The sequence below is a fragment of the Belonocnema kinseyi genome, chromosome 1 (genome assembly GCF_010883055.1).
Source record: "Belonocnema kinseyi isolate 2016_QV_RU_SX_M_011 chromosome 1, B_treatae_v1, whole genome shotgun sequence".
In the NCBI taxonomy this organism is placed as follows: domain Eukaryota; kingdom Metazoa; phylum Arthropoda; class Insecta; order Hymenoptera; family Cynipidae; genus Belonocnema; species Belonocnema kinseyi.
The window spans coordinates 82,867,998-82,893,994 of record NC_046657.1 but is presented as its reverse complement, the minus strand read 5'-3'; the positions used below and the strand labels follow the sequence as shown (position 1 = coordinate 82,893,994).

The 25,997-nt window shown below is 22.8% G+C and overlaps 1 protein-coding gene across 4 annotated transcripts in view; it reads right to left on the bottom strand.

Moving 5' to 3' along the window:
• Positions 1-2,058: 2,058 nt before the first annotated feature.
• Positions 2,059-25,997, bottom strand: part of LOC117169381 (E3 ubiquitin-protein ligase RNF14-like) — a 48,295-nt gene continuing 24,356 nt past the window's right edge. For all 4 annotated transcript variants that reach the window (XM_033355742.1, XM_033355758.1, XM_033355750.1 and 1 more), the window contains 2 exons: positions 8,787-8,954; positions 2,059-2,574 (listed from right to left, as the gene is read on the bottom strand). In XM_033355742.1, the coding sequence (XP_033211633.1) occupies positions 2,296-2,574; positions 8,787-8,954 (447 nt within the window). In that variant the 3' untranslated portion in view covers positions 2,059-2,295. The remainder of the gene's footprint in view (positions 2,575-8,786; positions 8,955-25,997) is intronic.

Sequence of the window (25,997 nt, the reverse complement as noted above, 5' to 3'; positions counted from 1 at the left end):
ATCGACTCGGGATATTTATAAGATACTACCATGATTTTTTCAGATTTTTTGGTCCAAAAATAAATTAGGCCAAAAACCGGCCTTACCGACCCTCCCCCTTTTAAAGCTTCACGACTTTTTCAAGGAACACAAATTTTAAAGCATTTAAAATTTGGAAGGCCATAATTTTTAAATTGTTTTGAATATCGTAATATCGCAAATTTTATAGCGTAACGACTTTCAAAAGTTACCCAAACTTGCAAAGGCATTTTTAAGCGTTTGAAATTTGAAAAGGCCTCCAATTTTAAATTGTTTTGGATATCATAATATCGCAAATTTTATAGTAGCCCAAATTTTAGAGCTTCACGACTTTTAAAAGAAACCGAAATTTAAAAAAGGCCCCATAGTTTAAGGCGTTTAAAATTTTTAAGCATTCCAAAATTGGCAAGGCCCTTAATTTTATAGAATTTCAAATTTGAAAAAGTTAAGAATTTTCATAGGGATCCAAATTTAAAAGTATTTCGAATTTGTAAAGGCCCCAAATTTTAAACCGTTTTGAATTTTGTAATATCGCAAATTTTATAGCGTCACGACTTTTAAAAGGAACCCATGGACATAGGAATAAGAGGCCATTTAGCCACATGCTCTCGTACTCTGGCGCGGGGATTGAACAGAAGTTCCAGGGGATTGGGGGGGGGGTCGGCCATCTTGAATTGCAAATTCTGCGCGGGAAATTTGCACGAGAAACACAGAAATGTTCATAAGTGATAAAAATAATCTTAATTATGGATGATATAGATGAAGTGGTCAAATAAAGAATTAGAAAATAATAAATAAATAAATATATGAAATATAATATTGAATATTCAATATACAGAAATAATATAATAAGGAAATTAAATTAAATTGAGAAAATTAGTAAGTAATATACAATATCGAACTGTATAATGATAAAGACAAAAAAAATTTCTTGACGAAATATAATTATTTTAATAACTTATATAGCTTTTTTTTCGTATCTCTTACTGTTTCTGGACAATATTGAGGTATATTAACGACAGTAGTACCAACCTAAAACACTGGCCTTTTTGAGAAAATTGAGTTGGAACAAGAAAAATCACCGCCATTTTGTCAGTTTTAAGAAATTTCTCCTTTTTTTGTAAACTTCGATATAAAATGGAAAGAAGTACTAGATTTAACATATATTTAGGTTTGTTTCTTAAAAAATAAAAATAAATTTTTTACTTACTTGTGAAACGTAACCTTTAGTTTCTTCTTATTTTTCTTTCCAGTGTAATTTTTGCAAATAGGAACTGTACAATTCACCATTTTTTCTCGTACCGATTTATCACAATTCAAAAATTGTTGACATTGCGAAACTCGAAAAAATAAATGCAATTTTGTACAAAAAACAATGGTCGCAGATGTACACAATATATGTATATCTATTATCTATACATACAATTTTTACAATCAAATATTCTATAAAAGGAACCAAAAAATGAAAAGGCCCCATATTTTAAAGCGTTTCAAAATTAGAAATTCCTGAAATGAAACAGGATTCCAAACTTTAAATTTTCCAAAATTGATGAGCTCCCTAATTTTAAAACGTTACGAATTTTTATAGGGATTCAAATCTAAAAGTGTTTTGGATTTGAAAAAGCCCCATACTTTAGTGCGCTTTTAATTTTACGTCTTAAATTTTAAAGCATTCCAAATTTTTAAACTTTACAACATTTCAAGAGACCCAAAATTTGAAGCGTTTCAAATTTTAAAAGGCCTCCAATTTTAAAGCGTTTTGGATCTGATAATCTCGTAAATATTATCGTATTCTAAATTTTAGAGCGTCGTGAATTTAAAAGGACCCCAAATTTTAAAGGGCTACAAAATTTCAAAGCAACCAAATTTGTAAACTTTCCACATTTAAAAAGTTTCTAAACTTTAAAGCGTTCAAAATTTGGAACGAAATTGCTTTTTAAGGCTTTACAAATATCAAGAAAAGAAACAAAAATAAGATAAAGAGACACAAAAAACGAAATTAAAAAAATTATAAACCCTTTTTATTATCCAAATAAAATGAAAACTACATAGAACTGACTTCTAAAACAAAAATTATTTATCAAAATAATAACTTCTATGTGAAGAAAAAAAAAAAATACCATAAAAAAGAACTGAACTTCCTTTTCAGAGACAAGATCAGAACTTGACTCGAAATTTCGATAATTTCGCTTGTTTCTTTTTTTTTAATCGAATTATTTTTTAAAATTAGAGTCCGGAGATCGATAGATTTTCTATAATTATTTTGCGAATAGAAAATTAGTTGTATCGATCTTGAATCTGGAAAAATTGGAGATTGGCCTCTATTTCGATATCGTCTAATATATCGTCTTTAGGGATTGCTCCGTCGAATAGTTTTCCTCCGCAGGCATTCGTTCCGTTTTTGGTTTCAACAAAATGTTGATAAGGATCGGCTAATTCTATTAAAACCCCACACAACCAGCAAAAATTGGATTCACAGTAGACACATGTCATTTTGTTGCAGCCTTGAATTTTTGTTGTTTGTGAAAAACAATTGGGACAGGGTTTTGCGTTTTCCTGAAAAGATTTCCCGATTTATTTTTGGAAAAATTAAGAGGAATTTTAAATTAAATTATCAAAATGTAGTGTGGGAATTAGATTAGAAATTTTCTGATTTAAAAATTATTTTTTCCTTCAATTTTTCGGATTTTTTCGAAATTAAAAATAAAAATTCGTGTAGAAGTTACAATTAAAATATTGAGTTTTCAATATTTTTTTTAATTGATGAAAAATAAAAACTTTAAATCTGAAATATTGGAAATCCTTAAAATTTTTCGGAAATGTTTTGAAATGTTTGAACATTGATGAAATTTTGAAATATTTATGAAATCTTTCTTTAATCTTTGTTTGTGCAACACTTTCTGTTTTTGAGAGATCATTACAATTTTTTGAAATCTTTTTAAATTTATTGAAAACTTTTGAAATTATTTTAAATCTTAGAAATAAAATTGACTATACACTTTTTAAAATATTAAAAATACTCGAAATCTTCTGAAAGTTTTAAAACATTTGTGAAATTTTTGAAAGATTTTGAAATCTTTAAAAAAAAATTAATTCTTTGAAATATATGTAAAATCTTCTGTATTCATTTTAAATCATAAAAATATTTGTGTACACTTTTGAAATCTTTTATAATTTTGGTAAAATATTTTAAATCCTTAACATTTTAATTAAATTTTTGCAAATATTTTGAAATCTTTGAAATCTGTTGTAGTATACCTTTCTTCCAATCTTTGAAATTTGTGTATTCTTTTGAAATATTTATGAAATATTTATGAAGCCTCTTCGAAATATTTGTAAAATTTTCTTTATTCGTTTTGAATCATTACCATTTTTGTAAAACCTTTAAAAATCTTTGAAATCCTTACAAGTTTTGTGAAATGTTTTAAAATATTAATGAAATCCTCCTTTAATCTTTGTGAAATATTTTTTGTTCCTTTAAGATAATTGAAATGTTTCGAAATTTTCTCATATTTATTGAAAACTTTTGAAATTATTTTAAATCTTAGAAATCTGGTTTAAATGGTTGAAAATCGTTTTAAAAAATTGAAAATATTTCTTTAATCTTTGTTTGCGAAATGTTATTTGTTCATTGAAGATCATTGAAATGTTTTGATATTTTCACAAATTAATTGAAAACTTTTGAAATTATTTAAAATCTTAGAAATCTGATTTACTTATATTCCTTTTTAAAATTTCAAAATACACGAAATCTTCTGAAAGTTTTAAGATCCTTGCTAATTTTTGAAATCTTTTAAGAAATTAAAATTGTTTAAAAATATTTTTTAATCTTTGAAATGTGGTGTAGTGTACCCTTTTTGAAATATTTGAAATTCTTTTGAAATCTTTATGAAACTTGTATGATATATTTGCAAAATCTTCTGTATTTATTTTAAGTCATTAAAATATTTTTGAAACCTTTTTCATTTTTTTTTAGAATTTTAGTAAAATATTTGAAATCCTTAAAATTTTTGTGAAATTCTTTTAAAGATTTAGGAAATTTTGCTTTAATCATTGTTTATGAAATCTTTTTTGTTCGTTTGAAGTAATTGATATGTTTCGACATTTTCTAAAATTGATAGAAAACTTTTGAAATTATTTTAAATCTAAGAAATCAGGTTTACTATACATTCTTTTAAATCTTTAAAATACTCGAAATCTTCTGAAAGTTTTGAAATCTTTGTGAATTTTTTTTAAAGCTTTTGAAATCTTCTAAAAAAATTGGAAACCGTTTAAAATCATTTAAATATTTTGAAATCTTTGAAATCTGGTGTAGTATACCCCTTTTCAAATATTTGAAATTTTTTTGAAATCTTTGTGAAATCTTTGGTATATTTGTAAAATCTTCTGTATTTATTTTAAATCATTAAAATATTTGTGAAACTTTTTGAAATCTTTTAAGATTTTGCTCAAATCTTCGAAATCATGAAAATTGTTCTGAAATGTTTTGAAATATTCTTAAATCTTTATGAAATCTTTTTTTGTGAAATTTTATTTGTTCATTTGAAATCATTGAAATGTTTTGAAATTTTCTAAAATTTATTGAAAACTTTTGAAATTATTTTAAATATTAGAAATCTGGTTTACACCCTTTTTAAAATTTGGAAAATACTCGAAATCTTCTGAAAGTTTTAAAATCCTTGTAAAACTTTTGTATGATTTTTAAATCTTCATTAAAAAAAGATGAAATCGTTTAAAATCTTTCCAATATTTTGAAATCTTCGAAATATGGTGTGAGGTGCCCTTCTTTGAAATCTTTGAAATTCTTGTATTCTTTTAAAATCTTTATGAAATATTCATGAAATCTTTCTAAAATTTTCTGTATTCATTTTAAACCATAAAAATATTTGTGAAACCTTTGTAAATCTTTTGAAATCTTTGAAATCCTTACAATTTTTGTAAAATGTTTGGAATTATTTTAAATTCGTAATGAAATATTTGAAATATTTTGAAATTTTTTTAATTTGCTGCAGTGTACGCTTTTTAAAATCTTTGAAATTCTTATACTATTTTGAAATTTTTATGAAATATTTGTAAAATCTTCTGCGTTAATTTTAAATCATTAAAATAATTGTGAAACTTTTTGGAATCTTAAAATTTTGGTAAAATCTTTGAAATGTTGTTAAATCTTTCTTTAACTTTTGTTTGTGAAATCTTTTTTGTTCCTTTGAGACAATTGAAATGTTTTGAAATCTTTTCAAATTTACCGAAAACATTTGAAATTATGTAAAATCTTTATGAAATTTTTATAAAATCTTTGAAATATTTGTGAAATCTTTCTTTAATCTTTGTTTATGACATCTTTTTGGTTCGTTTGAGATCATTCAAATGTTTCGACATTTTCTCAAATTGATTGAAAACTTTTTAAATTATTATCTTTGAGATTATTTTGTAACCTTTTGAAATCTGGCGTATACTCAAAAAACGACTGGTACCAAACGTTTAAATTTCAGAATAATTTAATTTTTAAACAAATAAATTTTCCACTGTCTACGAAACAATTAAATTTTCAGCCGAAAAATATGATTTTTCAACAAAAAAGTTTATTTTCTACCAAAACATTAAAATTCTCAAATAAATTGTTTAATTTGTAAACAAAATAATAAATTTTCTACTAAAATTGTTGAATTTTTATTTTTAAAAATATGACTTTCTCCAAAAAGATTAATGTTCTATCAAAAAGACGAATTTAGAACAAATTTGTTGAATTTTGAAATCCAAAAGAAGAATTTTATCTACAAAACAGTTGAATTTTCAATCAAAAAATAATTTTTCAACAGAACTGTTCAATTTCTGCCAAACATTTAAATTTTTAAATAGTTTAATTTTAAAGCAAATAAATGTTCAGCTATCTACAAAACACTCAAATTTTTTACCGAAAAATTTGATTTTTCAGCAAAAAAAGTTCATTTTCAACCAAACGTAACAATTTAAAAATAAATAGTTTAATTTTCAAACGAACAAATAAATTTTCTCGTAAAATTGTTGATTTTTTATCAAAAAATATTTATTTTTCATCAGAAAGATTAATGTTCTAATAAAAAGACAAATTTTCGAAATAATTTTGGAATTTTGAAGATTACAAGAAGAATTATCTTCGAAACAATTAAATATTAAATATTTAAAAAAAAATATAATTTTTCAACAAAAAAAGTTCTTTTTTTTACCAAAACATTACAATTCTAAAATAGTTGAAATTTTAAACAAAAAAATCAGTTTTCTACTAAAATTGTTGAATTTTTATTGAAAAAATATGAATTTTTCTCCAAAAACATTAATGGCCTAACAAAAAAAAATGTCAAAAAAATTGGTTGAATTTTGAAACCAAAAAGAGCAATTATCTACGAAATAGTTACATTTTCAACCCAAAAATGTGATTTTTTAACAAAACTGTTTAATTTCTACCAAACATTTAAATTTAAAAATAGTTTAATTTTTAAACAAATAAATTTATCACTACCTACAAAACAGTTAAATTTTCAACCCAACATTACAATTTTAAAATAAATAGTTTAATTTTTAAGAACAACAAAATTTTCAACTAAATTTTTTTAATTTTTATAAAAAATATGAATTTTTCTCCAGGAAGATTAAAGTTCTAATAAAAAAAAGAATTTTCAAAATAATTTTTGAATTTTGAGACCAAAAAGATTAATTATCTTCGAAACAGTTACATTTTCAATGCAAAAATATGATATTTCAACAAAAAAGTTCTCACTTTCTAACAAACATTACAATTTTAAAATAAATATTTTTCTACTGAAATTGTTGAATTTATATTAAAACATGTTAATTTTTTTCCAGAAAGATTAATGTTCTAACAAAAAGACAAATTTTCAAAATGATTTTTGAATTTGGAAGACAAACACAGGAATAATTTACAAAACAGTTACATTTTTAACCCAAAATATAATTTTTCAAAAAAACTGTTAAATTTCTACCAAACATTCAAATTTTAAAATTATTTATTGTTTAAAAAAAGTAAATTTATCACTATCTACAAAACAGTTACATTTTTAACCCAAAAATATGATTTTTCAACAAAAAAGTTCGTTTACCTTAAAAGCATTAAAATTCTAAAATAAAAAGTTTAATTTTTGAACAAACAAATAAATTTGCTACTAAAATTGTTGGATTTTTATTGATAACTTATGAATTTTTCTCCAGAAAGATTAATGTTTTATCAAAAAGACGAATTTTAAAAAAAATTTGTTGAATTTTGAAACCCAAAAAAAGAATGATCTACAATACGATTGAATTTTTAACTCAAATATAATTTTCTAACAAAAAAAGTTAATTTCCTACCAAAAATTATTATTTTAAAATAATTAATCTAATTTTTAAACAAACACATAAATTTTCTAGTAAAATTGTAGAGTTTTTCTAAAAAAAAATTAATTTTTCTCCAGAAAGATTAATGTTCTAACAAAAAGACGAATTTTCAAAATAATTTTTGAATTTTTAAGCCAAAAGGACGAATTATGTACAAAATTGTTGAATTTTCAACCCAAAAATATGATTTTTCAATAAAAAGAATTAAATTTCAACCAAAAAGATCTGAATCTTCTTACTGGGTTCTATAAATTCAGTCACTACTTTGAAACTTTTAGAAATTATTATTTTTATTTCACACTTGACTGTTTATACCAATAAAATATTTCTTTGAAAGTGGAAAATAAGAAGAATTGTATTCCTTTAAATTAACCTACGGACATTTTAAATTTTTTTCACGAATATATTAAAATTTCAAGGGTAAAATGAGTTTTTTTTGTAAAACTTACTTTAAAATCCTTGCAATTTGTGAATTATCAAGGATTTTATTGTTTGATTTTATTCTGTTCTTCAAACTGCTTCCAAATTCAGAAGCAAAATTAAAAAATAAATAACAACTGGTAATGTTATTTCGATTTTTTGAAATTTTGTTTACAAATACCCCAACTTTTTTCCTAAATCTTTTCGGAATAATAGGTACTAATATAGTCTATTTACTATTCCATTTGGCATTGCTTTCGGGATATTTTTTTCTTCAAAAACCTTGTTTTTTCAATTTATGAGATCATAACCTTTTATTTTTTTTTAGGGCCCCGCTTTTCAAGTTTTTTTAATTTTTAGGAGCCGATCACATATCACATAAATTTACGTTTTATTCCTGTAAAAAATAGACTCAGTTCGAAATAATAAAAATTGAAAATAGATTTACCATTTTGTTTATTTTTTCGATTTAAAAAAAAAGTGAAAAAAATTTGTCAAAGTCGAATAAGAAATACCTTAAAACATAAAAAATATCAAGAAATGCAAGGATTTGAACAAAATTCACTCGAAAAACAAAAAATTCTAAATAAGAAATTTATCATAATTCTATTATTATTCCTAAATATTTTAGAAAAAAAAGTTGGAATTTAAAAAAATATATATATTTTTTTTTTGAGAAATCGAAATAACTTTATCAATTTTATTATTTTTCTACAGATTTTAAAAAATTCGAGAAAATTGATAAACTCAAATAAAAAGCCCTAAATATCTAAAAAAAAAAAAAAAGAATGGCACGGTTTTTGAAAGTAAATTTTGCGAAAAACTCATTCTACCCTTTAAAATAGGAACGTGAAAAGGGATTTTATTAATTATATTAATTAATTAATTATACTTTTAAAGGGAAACAGGAAAGAGAATTTTAGAAAATTATTGAGAAAGAATAGAATATAAAAGAGTATAAAATAGGGAACAATTACCTCCAGATATTCTTTAGTAAGATGTCGTTCAACGACGATTTCGATTTGCTTTTTGCCATGCTTTAATTCCAGTAACTTCTTCCCCTGATTTGAAGCATTTTGATACTCATTTATGAGCTTTTTCGTTTCCTCCCTCGACATTTCGCAAGGGGAAACACCGTGGTACCCCTGGAACGAAAAAAAAATTTAATCGAATTTTCCTAAGAAGGGTGGACGTTCTAATCGACAAAAAAATTCCCGGTCCGAAAAAATGTCTCCACGGTCATTGAAATTAAAAAAATCGAACTCTTAAAACTGAATTTTTGTCATTTAAAGTAATAAAAACTTGACTGTAAATTTAAAGATTTTTTTTCATTCAAACGTTAAGTAATTTACACGTATAAAATGGACGTTTTCAATACTTTTTAATTGAACAATTCTAAATTAACTGTCCTTAAACTTAACTGTCCATTCGAAGCAATTTCAAATTAAGAACATAAAAATTTGAACAATTCTTAATTTGGTTGAAGAATTAATCCTTTTTAAATTAGAAGTTTTGAAAAAGTCGTTTGCAATTATTTATTTTTCTATTACTTCAGACTTTTCAAACAATTCAGTTTTAAATAGTTTAGTTTTAAATATTTGACTTTTAATTGCCCATTTTAAATGAATAGTAAAAGATTGCTGAAAATTCCAAAATTATTCTTTTTTTAATTTCAAAATTAATAGGTTAATAATTAAATATTTTAGAAGATGACATAATCATGCAGAAAAAAAATACCTAATGTTGAAAAATACAAAAAATATGATTATCGCAATTTCATATTGGCAAAAGAAAACAAAACTATTGCAAATATTTATTAATGAAATTGAAATATTCCGAAAGTAAAAATTTAGGAAAATTAAAAAATTTAGAATTGTAAAATTCCCCAAATTCTATAAATATCTAAAAATTTTAATACATGACATTTAAAATTCCTTAAGATTTCGTAAGCTGTTTTAAATTTCAAACTGCAAAAAAATAAAATAAAATATTCTGACTGATAAAAAATATTATTTTCTTTTGAAAATGTTGGTGCTTATTCATTTTTCGTAATTTAATATTTTCGTAAACATAACATTTCTGAAGAGAAAAACCTAATTTTAAAATTGAAAAGGCTTCCAAAAATCTTAACGAAAATGCAAGTTTTCAAGAATTTGAAACATAATTTGGAAACTTTTTTTAGAAGTTTGAAAAGTTTCAAGAAAATAAGCTTTTTGACCTCATTTTTGAATATTAAAAAAAGTCTTTAAAGTATTGTAGAACTTTATTTGACATTAAGAAACCTTAAAAACATTTTGTTTTTCAACAGAATGGATGTTATAAATAAACAAAGTGAAAAAATACAGTCTGAATACGAATGAAGTCAAAATTCCAAAACTTAAAATGGCGGTCAAAAATGAAGCCAAAGTTTTTAATTTAAAAACATTAAAAATGGCAAACAAAAAATTAGAAAGTAAATCCCGTGGCTTCAAAATGGTTTTCCGAAAATTTTTTGGACAACTGATTAAGAAGTTTCAATAAAAATGGCGGACACAATATGGTGGATAAAAATGTAAACAGTTAATATTATATCCGCGCTTTTAATTTCGACTTCAGATTCCTAATAAACTTCCCTAAAAAAGCCTGAGTACTAATTTTGAGATCACGGGACCAATTAATTTTTTGTCGCCATATTGGATCCATTATTTACATGTAGTTTAAAATTGAAAACAGCTTACAAGACTTTCAGAAATATCGTGTTTTAACCCTCAAAGTGCATACATTCTAAAAAACAATTGTAAAGTGCATCCTGGGTGTTCAATACCCCAGCGTATTGAATAATGTATTGTTTAACCCCTCTTGAATATTTTCTCACAATAAAATTATCCGATATAGTTTAAGGTATCTTTTATAAGGTAGAATGGATTTTATAGCCATTTATTTATTTTAAGTTTGCTAAAAAAATTATTGAAAAAAGTGAAAAACTATAGTTTTGAAATAGTGTCCTTTCTTAATAAAAATATTGCAACATGGGTTCTTTCAAAAAAGATATTTATTTGTACAGTTGAAAAGTCAATTTTATGATAAAATGACGAATCAGATTTTTTACTTTTAAATCGATTTATTATTATAAAAATTGAGGAACTTTGTCATGCAATACGATAATACAAGAAACTAAAAAAAAAAGAGAGATATATAACTGTATTTTAACAATTATATTTTACTCAACACATCCGCAGTCTGCTCTCGCATGACGCGCGGCTGTAAGTTATAAGCCATCTACAAAGAAAAAAATAAGAAATAATCGAAAAAAAAATATTATTTTACTTCATATGATATACTTACGTTAGATAGTAAACAAAAATCAATAAAATGTCAACAAAAATTGGCTCCAAAATTACTTTTTCACTAAGTGCACACTGGGTGTTCCAAGCCCCACGATTTTTTAACCTCCACTTTCAGCAGCTGCTGACTTTACTTACAGTTAGTGTCCCCAATTAAAGCTAGATGGAGACATTTACTCAATTTTTTCGAATTAAGTATGGTTTATAAGAGTTTGAAAATTGCTTGGGGTATCAGTCACCCACAATTTACTTTAAGGGTTAAACTATTTCGGCAGTTTGATAATTTTGGGAATTTAAAATTTCTAAATTTGTCTAATTTTGTCAATTTTTACTTTCAGAATATTTCAATTTCGTTAATAAAGATGTTTGAAACGACTTAAAAGAAATAAATTTACTATTATATCCCAGTTTTCTTTCGGTCCCAAAAATGCCCAGTCATTTCCCGATTTCGCGATTAGAAGGTCACCCTGCTTGAATTAGAATCTAACTGAAAATCTAAATTTTTCTAGCAGCTAAATCCAAGCGACCAAATACGAATTTAAAAGTGTCTATTTGAAGCGCCAGAAGTTGGAATTAAAATTTCAGGCCTCGGACTCACGTCAGAGAATAATAATAGCGTAAATAGGGTCACAAATTTGAAAAAATATCAAAATAGTGTCATAAATGTTTTGAAGTATTAAAAAAAGAACTTCAATGTTTATTAAAAATGTTATTCTTCAGTCTTTAAATTATAAAAATTCCTATTTATTAATCGCAGGTTTCACAGTCTTTCTCCAAAATTTCTCATTTAATAGAAAAAAATGAATAAATTATTATCTAATTTAAAATTCAATTGTATTGATGAAAATTCAACAATTTAATTTGAAATTTTCTTTTTTTCTTGAGTACATGTTTTAAAATAAAAATTCCACGATTGTTGAACATTAATTTTTCTGATTTCTAAATTTATCTTTTTCTCTAGAGATTTCATCTCTTTTGGTTAAAAATTCAAACGGTAAGAATTATTATATACATTTTTTTAAAGATTCAACTATTTTGTTGAAAATTTTTCGTTTTCTGGAATAAATTCAACTATTCTGTAGAAAATTCTTAATTTTGGTTTGAAAATTAATCAATTTGGTTAGAACTGTGACATTTTGGTTGAAAAATCGTTTTTATTGGTTGAACCCACTCTTTTTTATTTCAAATAAAACTGTTTTTTGTTTTGTTTTGAAATATCAATTTTGACATTTTTCGTTGAAAATTCATAATTTTAGTTGAAAATTGATCTTTTTAGGCTGAAAATCCAAATTCTTGGTTGAAAGTTGAACTACTTCCATAAAAGTAAAATTGTTTGGTTAAAGATTAATCATTTTAATTGAAAATTCGTTTTATTGGGGGTTGAACATCTAATTTTTCCAACTTAAAATTTAATAGTTTTGTTGAAAATTTAACTGATTGCTTGAAAATGAACTTTTTTGTTGAAAAATCGTTTTTGTTGGTCAAATCCATCAGATTTTTATTTTTAATTAAATTCTTTTTTTGTTGAAATATTAACTGCTGAAAATTCTTTTACTTTTTTCTTCTTTTGTTAAAAATTCAATTACTTTGTTGAAAATTCAACTGAATTGTAGAAAATTCGTCTAATTTTCAAATTCCACAATTCGGTACAAAATTAAAATATTTGTAGAAAATTCGTTTTTTTTTATTGAAAATTAATTCTCCAAAATAAAAATTTAACTTACCTATTAAGATTTGTTACCTATTAATTTGTTGATATTTTACCTTTTCGGTAAAAAGTTTATTTTTTGTTTGAAAATGTAGATATTGTGTTAAAAGTTGGTCTTTTCTTGTAGAAAATTCATCTTCTAACTTAAACATTCAACTACCTGTTGAAAAATATATGTATTTTTCTGAGAATTTATCTTTTTTCGTAGAAAAATTAATCTACAGTGTTGAAAATTCATCTTTTTGGTTACAAATTTAACTACTTGAAATTGTTTAATTTCAACCAAGAATATTTGCATTTTGAACTAAATAATTTCTTTTTTTTTAGAACACAGTTTAATTCTTTGAAAAAGTGATTTTTATATTCAAAAGGACGAATTTTGTCCACATTGTCAAATTTTTAACCAAAAAGTATGAGTTAACCAAAACGACAATTTTTCAACCAAGAAGATTAATTTTCTACAAAAAAAAGAATTCTCAACAAAATGTATGAATTTTGAAGTAAAAAAGATAAATTGTCAGTAATTTTTTTTTATAGATTACTTTTACACCAGAGATGAGTTTTAAACTAAATTGACGAATTTTCCATCAAGAAAATTAGAATTTAATAAATAGGGTAAATTTTTTAACCAAAAAAGGACAAATTTATAACCCGAAAGATGAATTTTCTACAAAATAGTTGAACTTTCATTACGCAAATATTAATTTTCTACAAAAAAAAAATGAACTTTCAGTTGAAATGATAAATTTTCATATAAGAAATTTTTTTTAACAAAGTGGTTAAAACTTTGAACCCAGAGATTAAATAGAAAAATAGACGAATTTTCAACAAATAAAGATTTTTCAGTAAAAAATGAAAAACACGTCATCCAAATTATTGAATTTCCAAGCAAAACATAAAAATTATTTACAAACAAGTTGAATTTTGACCCAGAAAATATAAATTTCAAACCAAAAACGATAAATTCCCAACCAATAATGAATTAGTTGAACTTTTTAAAAAAAATAATTTTTGACCAAAAGAAAACGAATTTTTAACCAAATATTTCAGCGTGGGGATTCGGAAGACGATGAAATTTTCAACTAGAATCATTGAATTTTAAACTAAAAAGACTAAAATAATAAGTTTTAATCTAAAAAAATCAATGTTCAAACAAAAAAGATGAATTTTTAACTAAAAAATATAATTTCGCAGCCAAAAATCAAATAATAAAATTTTTAATAAAAAAATTAATGTTCAACCAAAGAGAGGAATTTTAAATTAAAATTACGGAATATTGAACTGGAATAATAGATACTTTTATAGCTTTAAATATATAATTTTTAACCAAAAAGTAAATAAATTTTCGACCAAATAGTTCAATTTTCGACACAAAAAATCCTTTTTATCCAAAGAAAATACAAATTTTTAATTAAAAAGCTCATTTTTTTACAACAAAAAAATGAATTTTTAATTAAACTGATTAATCTTCCATCAAAAAATAATATTTTTTACAAAAATGTTTGCTATTTAACCAAGTAATTTTATTTCCAACTTAAAAGATGGATTTTCAAACAAGGTGATAAATATTTAACTCAAATACTAGAATTCTTAACCGAAAAGACCAATTTTAAAACAATGAGATTAGCTGTCAAAGAAAAATATTATTTTCTATAGATAAATTGATGTTTTAAAAAAATATGCCATTTTTCAATTGTTAAAAAATTAAATTTTTAAATTGTTGAATGTTTAAATAGAAAATATTAGTTTTCAAACAAATTATCAATTGTTAACTAATGAATTTTTAAATAAAGTAATAATTCTTTAAATGGAATATGTGTATATTATTCCTATCAAAAATATGAAGTTTAAATCATAAAAATTAATTTTGTACAAAAAATACGAATTTTCCACAAAGTCCATAAATTTGCAAACAAATAGTTTAATTTTGAAATAAAAAATATCAAGTTTCAACCAAATAGTTGAATTTATATCCAAAAAATATAAATTTTCTACCAAAAATAGAATAGTTGAATTTTCGGTTAAAAAGCTAATTTTTAATATTAAAAAAAACTAATTTTCAGCAAAAAAGTTCAATTTTCTACTGAAATAATCAAATTTTTATTTTTAAAAATTATTTTCAACGAAGTTGTTACATTTTCAAAAAGAGTTCAAACTAACAAAAAAATAGAAATAAGTTTGCAAAAATGCAGGGGAATTCAAATAATTTGATGAAATATCTAAGAATTCAAGATTAGGTTAATAAACTTCAGAATGAATTAAATCAAAACTTTTAAAAATTAAAAAAAAAATCACTGAATTATCTTTGAAACCCTACTAATTTCTAATACAAAAAGTGAAGTATGACTAGAAAACAATTAAAATTAAATAAAAAAGAATTCAAATTAATTGGAAAAAAATATTTAAAAATTTCCAATCCTTTGATATCTTTTGCAATTCTTCAAACTTTTTAAAGGCCTGGAAAAGCCTGAAAATATTTTAAAATAACGTCAAGGATTTTCAAATCGTTTTAAATTCCACTCAATTACTTAAATCAATAAAAAATTCCTTTGTAATCTTTTTAAATAAACTTAACTATTTAAAATCCTTCATTTTTTTTCAACTCTTGCGAATGCCATAAAATAAAAAATAAATATGTTAAAATATTTGTCAATTGATTATAAGTAGATAGAAAAACTTCGCGTGCGAAGTCGCACCAGTGTACCCTTTGAGGGTTAAAATTTTTTTTAAATGCTTGAAATCTATTAAAAATTTTCTCGGAAGCTTTATAAATATCCTGAAATATTTCCAAGAATTCAAGATAATTCAAAAATATGTATAAAACTGAAATGAATAGTGACTAGCCCACGAAATCATAGAATGAAAAGCGACTAATATAATCTTTTTATTTGAAAAAGTGAGTAATAGTGATTATAGTGATTTATTATTTTTTACATTTACTTCTCACAGAAATTCTCTGATTTTTGCTTTTTTCAAAATGCGTGACTCAAATTGGGTACCTATAGGGACCAAATTTTGGAAATAGGACACTTTAGGGACTTTAAATGAATATAGGGTACAATAGGGGATATAGGGACCGGTCTGTGAACCCTGGATACATATTGTGGGGTCAAGTGACTGTGATTATAAGATCAATTTACCCAAAGTATCAACTAAAAATTTTTTTTACAAAAGTTATAAAAAATGTGGAAAAATCAAATTTTCTGAAAAACGGCCTATAACATGCTCATATTCAAGGCTACAAAATATATTTTTGCGGAATTGATCACAGCATTACTTCATAGTTGAAAAACATAAAAACTACTTTTCGTCCCCTCACATGTATGCAATTTCAAACTACTGAAATAAATGAAAAAAAAGAACTTTGAGTGAATTAAGAGAAATCTAAAAGAAATGAGAAGAATTAGATGAAATTCATAAAAAATCAACCGCAATTTAAAAAGCAATCAAGTGTATTGAAAACAATTTAAAAAATGAAAAAATGAATTGAATTGAGTAGAATTTAAAAGGATTTAGGATAAATTAATAAGAATTCAGGGAGAATTACAAATGAATTGTAAAAAATATTTGAAAATCTCTTCAAATATTTTAAGCAATTTCCAACCCTCAAACGGTACATTGGTGCGAATTCGCACCCAAAGTTTTTTTTTCATTTTGTTGGCCCTCTATAATATATATTTTTATATTTATTTTAGTTACTTTTTGTCTATTTTACAAATAGAGGAAGTGATAATTAATTTAAGTTACCAAGAATAATTGTTTAAAGAATTTATTATTATTGTTAATAATATTATCTTTGCTGAATGGTAGAAAGTTGCAGTTTTTTTCTAAAACTTTTAACTATTTGCATATGTTTCACTTGGAACGGGTCTAAACATGATTTATTTTTAGAAAAAATAATTGTTTAAGCAATCTATTATTGTTTATAACTACCTTCTCTTGCATTACTGCTAGAAAGTTGCGGTTTTTTCTGAAATGTTTAACTTTGCTTGGACTTCTTAGTTATAAACAAACAATAAATTAACATTAGAGAGGAACATATTTAAAAAGATCTCTTTCTTTTTCATGAATATATTTTTCTGGAAGAGGAGGGGGGGGCTGATATCAAAATATGTTCAATTTCAAATTTTTCTTTTACGCTTTCAGGATCGCTGTTTTAATTCAAGAAACAAATTCCCGGTCATTTCCCGATTTGCAAACATTCTTCGCGGTCAGTTAAATTAAAAAATTCAAATTCTAACGCTAACCATTTTTTCATTTAAATTCCTGACAAATGAACTGCAAATTAAAATTTAATTGGAAAATTTTTAATTGAATGGATTAAAACTGAAAAAATTCGAATTTTTAAGTTTTATCAATTGTAGAGTTGAAAAATTCAGATTCAGTTCCAAAAATAAATCAATAAATTTAAAATATGTTAAATTTTATATTATTTTAATAAATTTTTTGCTAGAAACATTAAAAATCGAATGATTACATTTTTTACATTTTAAGTTGAATTGTTTTAATTTAAAATAGTTTAGATATCCTTAAAAAGGTTCAAAGTTTTATTTCAGTCTACGTTTCAAAATTTTTTCAAATTCAAAAGTATTATTTAAAGTTTTCCATAAATTCTAAATATCTTTTAAAATAATTCGAATTTCAAATAATTTTTCAAAATAAATGATCATTTTCAATTTCTTAGCAAGCTTAAGAAAATGTTTTTATTCTTTTGAAGGTTTCCACAATTCTTAAAAAGCTTCTAAATTTGTTGTTCAATATTTGAAAAAATCTACATTTTGTTTTGAATTCATTTAACTTTGTTTACATTATTTGAAATCATTTCAAGTTTTAAATTAAGTTTGAGTCTTCTGAAAACCTCGAAACATCTCTCAAAATTACTCGAATTGTTCTATAAATAATAAAAATTTAAATAATCCATTTTTGGTTAAAAACTGATTTTTTTAAGTTCAAAATGTAACTATTTGTGTGAAAATGGATTTTTTTAGACCCATCAATCTTGTTCAAAATGCAATATTTTTTTTGAAAAGTTAGGAATTTGAAGCGGTTTAAATTTAATTTAATTTATCTTACTCTAAGTGAAAAGTGGATAAACAATTTAAAGTTTTTCATAAAACTGCAATTGTCTAACACTCTTCTAAGAGAATATTATTAACAATAATAATAGATTTATAAAAAAATATGTTTGTTAACATTAAATACTTCCTCCCTCTGATTGAAAATTTGACAAAAAAGAATTTTCAACCAAATATGTAACGGAATTAAATAATAAAATTAAATATTAAATTTGAACAAAAAACAGTTGAATTATCAACATGAAACGTTGCATTTTCAACAAAAAATTTAAAAGTTGATATTTCAACCAAAATAAACAAATTTTGAACTAAATGAAAAAATGTTAACCAGAGTTAATTTTTGTAAAAGAAATAAAATTTTCAACAAAATAATTGAATTTTTAATCCAGTGAAAAAAATTCTTAACTAAAACGAATTTTCAACAAAATACATAAATTTTCAAGTAAAAAAGATAAATTTTCAATGAAAAAATTTTCTAAATAGTTTAAAATTTAAATCAGATATAGATTTTTAAATAAAATGATGAATCTGCCACAAAGAAAATTTTAACCGAAAAAAGACATATTTATAAGCCAGAAGAAGAATGTTCTAAAAAAATGAATTTTTAAACAAATAGTTGAATCTCAAAACAAAAAATATTAAATTAAATTCAAATTAGTCAAAAATAAGAAAATTTTCAACAAAACGAAAAAATGTCAACTGAAGAGTTAAATTTTCAAAAAGAAATTAAATTTTCAACAAAATAGTGAAATTGTTCACCTAATAGTTGAATTTTTAATCCAGAAAAAAAATTCTGAATCAAAAACAAGAATTTTCATTAAAATACGTGTAAATCATGTATAAAAGATACATTTTTTTAATGAAAAATTTGTTTTAAATATTTTAATTTTAAATTAGATATAGATTTTCAACTACAATGATGCAGCTGCCACAAGGAAAATTTTGACAAATAAAGAAACATTTATAAGCCAGAAAACGATTTTGCTACAGAAAAATTTCAACCAAACAGTTGAATTTCAAAACGAAAAAAATTAAATTTCAACAAAAAGAAGTTGAATTATAAACACGAAATGTTGAATTTTTCACAAAGAAAAGGAATTCTCAATTAAAAATTCAAAAATTGATATTTCAACAAAAATAAATGAATTTTCAACAAAATAAAAAAATGTCAACTCAAGAGTTGAATTTTCAAAAAGAAATTAAATTTTCAACGAAATGGTTGAATTTTTCACCCAATGGTTTAATTTTTAATCCAGTAAAAAATTCTTAACCAAAATGACAAACTTTCAACAAAAAACATGATTTTTCAAGTGCAAAAGATACATTTTCAATAAAAACAAGTTATTATATAATTTAATTTTAAACCAGATACGAATTTTCTGCTACAATTATGAATTTTCCACCAAGAAAATTAATGTTTTAGAAAAACCTTTCACTGTACGTAATTTTTATTTTCCAGAAATGTTTTCCTAGTTATTGCTAGTAAAATTAGGCAGACTGTCCGAGAACTTTATTTTCAAAATTCCCTGATTTTTCCTTGACTAATTTTTTATTTTCCATAATCATTAATATTCCAATGCCAGCATTTTAATCTTTTAATATTAAAAAAAAAGAATCTTTTATAAATGGAATAAAACAGTATTTCATATACAAAATTAAAATTTGCAAATTTCTTATTTTATTTTAAATAAAAAATGGCTACTTAACAAAATACTTGAATTTTCAAAAACATAATTACATTTTTAACACAATAGTTGAACTTTCAACCTAAAGAGATAAATTTCCAATAAAAAACTGTCATAGTTTATATTTCAATAAAAAAAGAAAAAATATATAAAACAAAAAAAGAATTTTAAAATCAAGAAGATAATTTTTCAACAATTTATGATTTTTCACTCCAGAAATAAATCAAAGTTTCAATCAAAAATTAAAGTTTCAATCAAAAATTTTTTGTTCAACTAAAAAATGAGAATTTTCTACGAAAAAAGATTAATCATAAAAAAAATGGAAAAGTTACATTTTCCGTTATATAATTAATTTAAAAAAAAGCTTTTCCACCAAGCAGTTAAATTTTTTATTAAAAAAGATTTTTTTAACAAAATGGTAAAACTTTCAATATAAGAGATGAATTTTCAACTGAAAATATAAATATTCAACAGAAAACTGATTTAACAAAATGATTCAAACAAATATTTTTAAATAAATAGTTGAATACTCAAGCAGAGATGAGTAAATTTTAACCAAAAAGTTGCATTTTCATTAAAAAAATAAAATTTCTACTCAAAAACGTGAATTTTTAAATAATAAAAATTAATTTTCAACAAAAAAGATAGTTGAATTTGTTGTTAAAAAATATTTAAATTGATTTTTTACGACAAAAATATGCATTTTTCAGCAAGAAATTAGTTTCTACGAAAAAAAATTAAATTTTCAATCCAAAAATGCAAATGTTTAACCAAAAAGGATGACTTCTTAACAAAATTGTTGAATTCTCCAACCAATTATTTGCATTTTTATCCAAAGAGGAAGAAAATTCACTTGAAACATGAATTTTTATTAAAAAACAAAAACAAATTTTCAAAAAAAAATAACTTAGGTTTAATTCAAGAAAGATTCCAGTTGCGTTTTTAAGATCAAAATCTGGATTTTTTCAAACCAAAAATAAGTTTCTACGAAAAAATTTGAATTTTCAATACAAAAAGAGGTAAATTTTCTACGAAATAGTTAAATTTTCAACAAAATAGCCGAAGTTTCAAACAAAAGGTATGCCTTTTGAAAAAAAAATTGTAGAATTTTCAGCCAAAACAGTTGCATTTTTATACAAGAAAGATGAAATTTCTCTAAAAACAGATGAATTTTTGATTAAAATTGTTTTGTTTTTTTAAATAGTTAAATTACTCTCCAGAAAAGATTTAAGATTTCATTTCAATACTAATACATTAACTTTAAACCAAAAGTAATTTTTCTGCGACAGTTAAATTTTTAACAAAACAGTATAATTTCCCAACCAAAAAGTATGACTTTTTAAACAAATATTTTAATTTTCAACTAAACAGTTGTATTTTATCAAAAATAAATTAAATTTCGCTTAAAACATATGATTTTTTAAAATTGATTATTTATCTATTTTTATTTGAAATCCTTTAAAAATCCTTAAAGTGATTCACAATTTTATTTTAAAATCTTGAAACATTTACATGTTGTTTGACCTTTTTTTTTAAATTTAAAATTATTTAAAATTTTTTTCAAAACTTCTAAATATCTTTTAAAATGATTCAAATTAGGCCGTGCACTATCTGCATTGAAATTTTGATAGGAATAGCCGGAACTTGTTGGTACACTCGATTAAATTATTTGAATTATATCAATAACAATTGTTATTGATATTTTATGGATTATTATTGATTTTATTTAGTCTTATTAACTTTTCGAATTATAGGAGTAATATTAATGTCGTTAAATAAAATAAATATTATAAAAATATATATTGATAATTTCATAATGGAAATTTATGTAAATTATATAAACCATATAAATTAAATTATATATAAATTATTTATTTAAAAATTACAAAAAAATTGTTTCATTATCTTCAATATTATATTTGTAAAATTATTTAAATTATGAAGAAATAAAAATGACCTTAAACATTTAATAATTAAGTTAGAAACTTATTATAATTATATCTTTTTTCAAATAATTTGATTGAAATTTTTAAATTAAATTATTACAGAGTGCCTACTCAAATCATGGAAAAAAGTTCCCTGAAAATTGTAGGTTTTTTCCACTTATCATTTTTCGCAAATTTATTATAAATAATTTTTTTACGTTTCGAGGAATTTAATTAATATTACAATATATTCCTAAATATTTTAGCAATGAACAATATATTCAATTTAATTTAAACTGATTCAAATTCCCAAATTTTCAAGTAGAAATTTGAATTTTCAATAAAAAGATTAATTTTCTACCAAAAAAAATTATTTTTAAACAAGTTTAATTTAATTGTTGACAAAGTACTTTTATTTTTAACAAAAAAGATGAATTGTCAACTAAAATGATGAATATTTAAATGCAATACTTCAATTTTTAATTAAAAAAAAATGGATTTTCGAGTAAGGCGATTAATTTTCAAACAGGAAAATTAATTTTTTACCAAGAAAGTAGATTTTTCAAAAAAAGATATGAATTTGCAACTAAAAAATACTATTTTTTAACCAAATACTTTAATTGTTAACTTAACTAATAAATTTCCAATAAAAATGATGAATCTTCTTCTGGAATAGATGGATTTTAAACAAAAATATATAGATTTTTGAGAAGAGTTTAATTTTGAACAAAGTAGTATTTTCAACCGAAAAGATCAATTTTCTACCAAAAAGACAATTTTTTAACAAAATGAATTTTTAATTATATATTTGCATTATCAAATACAAAAAGACAAATTTTAAACCAAATATTTTAATTTTTAATTTAAAAAGATCAAGTTTTAACCAAAAATGGAATAGAAGATTCATTTTTAGCAAAGAAGCTGAAATTTATAGAAAACATAAATTTTAATTTAAAAAGATAAATTGTAAAACAACAATTGAATAAAAATAGATTTAATGCTTTCACGGTGATTCACTTTGATAAAAAGGAATATTTCGGGCTCCAATCGTGTAAAAATCTACGATTTTTTGTTACGAATCGAAATTTCTAAATAAAAATTAATTTCTGCCAAAATTCAAAATTTTCGACTAAGAAAAATAATGTGTCAACCAAATATTGAATAGTTATATTTCCAGTAAAAAATACTTTGCTACAAAAAAAAATTTGTTTGAAAAATATAGTTAAAGTTGCAACTACAATAGTTAAATTTTCAGTGAAAAAATTAAGTTTAAGACAACGAAAAAATAAATTTTCAATTAAAATGATGAACCTTCAACTGTATTAATTGAATTTGAAATTATTAAAAAATTAATTTTTAACCAAAATCATGAGTCTTTAGCTAGAATCATTGTATTTCCACACAAAATTAATTTCTGCCAAAAGTCAAACGTTTTGACTGAAAACGATAATTTTTCAAACTAATATTAAATAGTTATATTTCCAGTAAAAAAATTTCTTTTCTGCAAACAAAGCAAAAAATAAATTTTTAACAAAATAGGCAAAGTCGCAACAGGAATGGTTCAATTTTCAGTTAAAAAATTAATTTTAAGCAAATGAAAAAAAATTCTCATTTAAATAGCTCATTTTTTATCAACCAAGGAGTTGAATTTTCATTCAAAATGGCGAATCTTTAACTGGAATAATTGAATTTGAAACAAAAATAATGAATTTTCAACCAAAATGATGAGTCTCTAGCTAGAATTATAAAATGTCAACAACAAAAAAATAATTTCTGCCAAAAAGTCAAAATTTTCAACTAAGAAAGATAATTTTTTAACCAAATATTTAATAGTTATATTTCAAGTACAAAAATTCATTTTCTACCAGAATTTTTTTTTTTAAGTAGTTAAAGTTGGAACTAGAAGAGTTAATTTTTCAGTGAAAAAAATTAAGTAGAAGCCAACGAAAAATCGAATTTTCAACAAAATAACTCATTTTTTAACCAAGGAGGTGAATTGAAAAATGAATGTTAAAAATGATTGAACTTACAAGTGAAATATAATTAAATTTTCAGTGAAAAAATTAAGTTTTAAGCGAACGAAAAAAACAAGTTTTCAACAAAATAGCACATTTTCCAACCAAAGAGATGAATTTTTAAATTAAAATGATGAATCTTCAACTGGAATAACTGAAATTAAAACCAAAATAATGCATTTGCAACCAAAATAGAGAGCCAGTAAAAAATTACTTTTCTTTTAAAAAAGCAAGAAAAAAACAAATTAAAAAAATATATATTAAAAGTTACAACTGGAATTTAGTAAACTTTTCAGTGAAAAAAATTCAGTTTAAGCCAACGAAAAAACAAGTTTTTAACCAAAGAGATGAATTTTCAACCAAAATAATGAGTCTTTAGCTAGAATCATTAAATTAAAAAAAAAAAAAAAACAATATATATAATATATATTTCTATCAAAAGTCAGAACTTTCGACTAAAAAAGATCATTTTTTAATAAAAAATTTAATAGTTATATTTCCAGTAAACAAAAATTAATTTTTTACACAAAAAAAACAAAAAGAAATTTCAAGAAATTAGTTGAAACTGCAACTAGAATAGTTAAATTTTCAGTGAAAAAATTAAGTTTAAGCCAACGAAAAAACGAATTTCCAACAAAATAGCTTATTTCTTAACCAAGAAGATGAATTTCAATTTAAAATTATGAATCTTCAACTGGAATAATTGAATTTGAAACCAAAATGATGAGTCTTTAGCTAGAAAAATTAAATTTCAACAACAAAAATGTTATTTATTGACTAAAAAAGATCATTTTTCAACCAAATATTTAATAGTTATATTTCAAGTAAAAAAAATTAATTTTCTACAAAAATCTTTTGTTACAAAATAGTTAAAGTTGCAATTAGAATAGTTACATTTTCAGTGAAACAATTAAGTTTAAGCCAAAGAAAAAAATGAATATCCAACAAAATAGGTCATTTTTTAAACAAAAATTTGAATTTTAAAATAAAATGATAAATCTTCAACAGGAATAATTGAATTTGAAACCAAAATGATGAGCTTTTAGCTAGAAAAATTAAATTTCAACAATAAAAAATTTATTTCTACCAAAAAAGTTAAAATTTTCGACTAAAAAATATAATTTTTAGATAATTTAGTAGTTATATTTCAAGTGGAAAAAAAACTTTTCTACAAAAAAATTTTCTTTGAAAAATATAGTTGAAGTAGCAACTACAGTAGTTAAATTTTCAGTTGAAAAATTAGGTTTAAGCCAACGAAAAAACGAATTTCCAACAAAATAGCTAATTTTTTAACCAAGAAGATGAATTTTCAATTAAAATGATGAATCCTTAAAAAGAAAAAATTAATTAAAAAAAAAGAGTAACTAAGTAATGAAATCTTCATTGAAAAAAGATGAATTCGGATCAAAAAATGTATCAGTTGATATTTCAACCTGCAAAGATTAAAATTTCTAATAAGAAAATTTATTTCGAATATGAAAAAACGAATCCAGATTTTCCAGGTAGGGTAAACTTGGAATCACTAAAAAAATACAAAAAGAAGGACCAATTTTTGTGTGGATTCGCACAAATTTCTGGGTGATATGCATGAAAATTGGGGAAAAAAAAGTTTCGACTATACCTGCCCAAAAAATCGGAAAGATTCGGAAAGGAAATATCTGATAGATTTTATCAGTATATTTCCGAAATCTGGATCCGAATTTTTAATTTTCTTTCCGAAAATTTGTCCCAATATAATTCTATCAGATTTGATCAGAAATGATTAATCATTAATAATAATAATTATTATTAATAATATATATTATTTTGTTTCTGCAAATTATTATGGGACGACTGAAAAATCCCGAAAAATAAAATTCCGGACACAGTAAAATTTCCGAATTAGAAAATTCCCGAATAATCAAATTCGCGAATAATAAAATTGCCGAAAAATAAAAATACCGATTTGGAAAATTCCCAAATAATAAAATACACGAATAATAAAATTACCAAAAAATAAAAATACCGAACTGGAAAATAGCCGAAAAATAAAATTCGCCAATAATAAAATTGCCGAAAAATAAAGATACCGATTTGGAAAATTCCCGAATAATAAAATTTACGACATTTTATAATATTATCGAATTGGAAAATTGCCGAATATTAAAGTTCCCGACAGTTTATAATATTACCGAATTGGAAAATTTCCGAATAATAAAATTCCCGACAGAAAATTGCCAATTTATAAAATATCCAAATTGGAAATTTCCCGAATTTTAACAATTAGAAGTTTTTATAAATACATTTTATTGATTACAAATACTAAAATAAGATATTAGTTTCAAAAATTATTTATAACATTTAAAATTTCTAAGCTTATTTTTGGAATTAAAAATAGCAATAATTTTAAATAAAATATTTCTAGATAACGCATGTTTTTTTAATGTATATAAATTTATAAGTCGAGTCTACATTGAA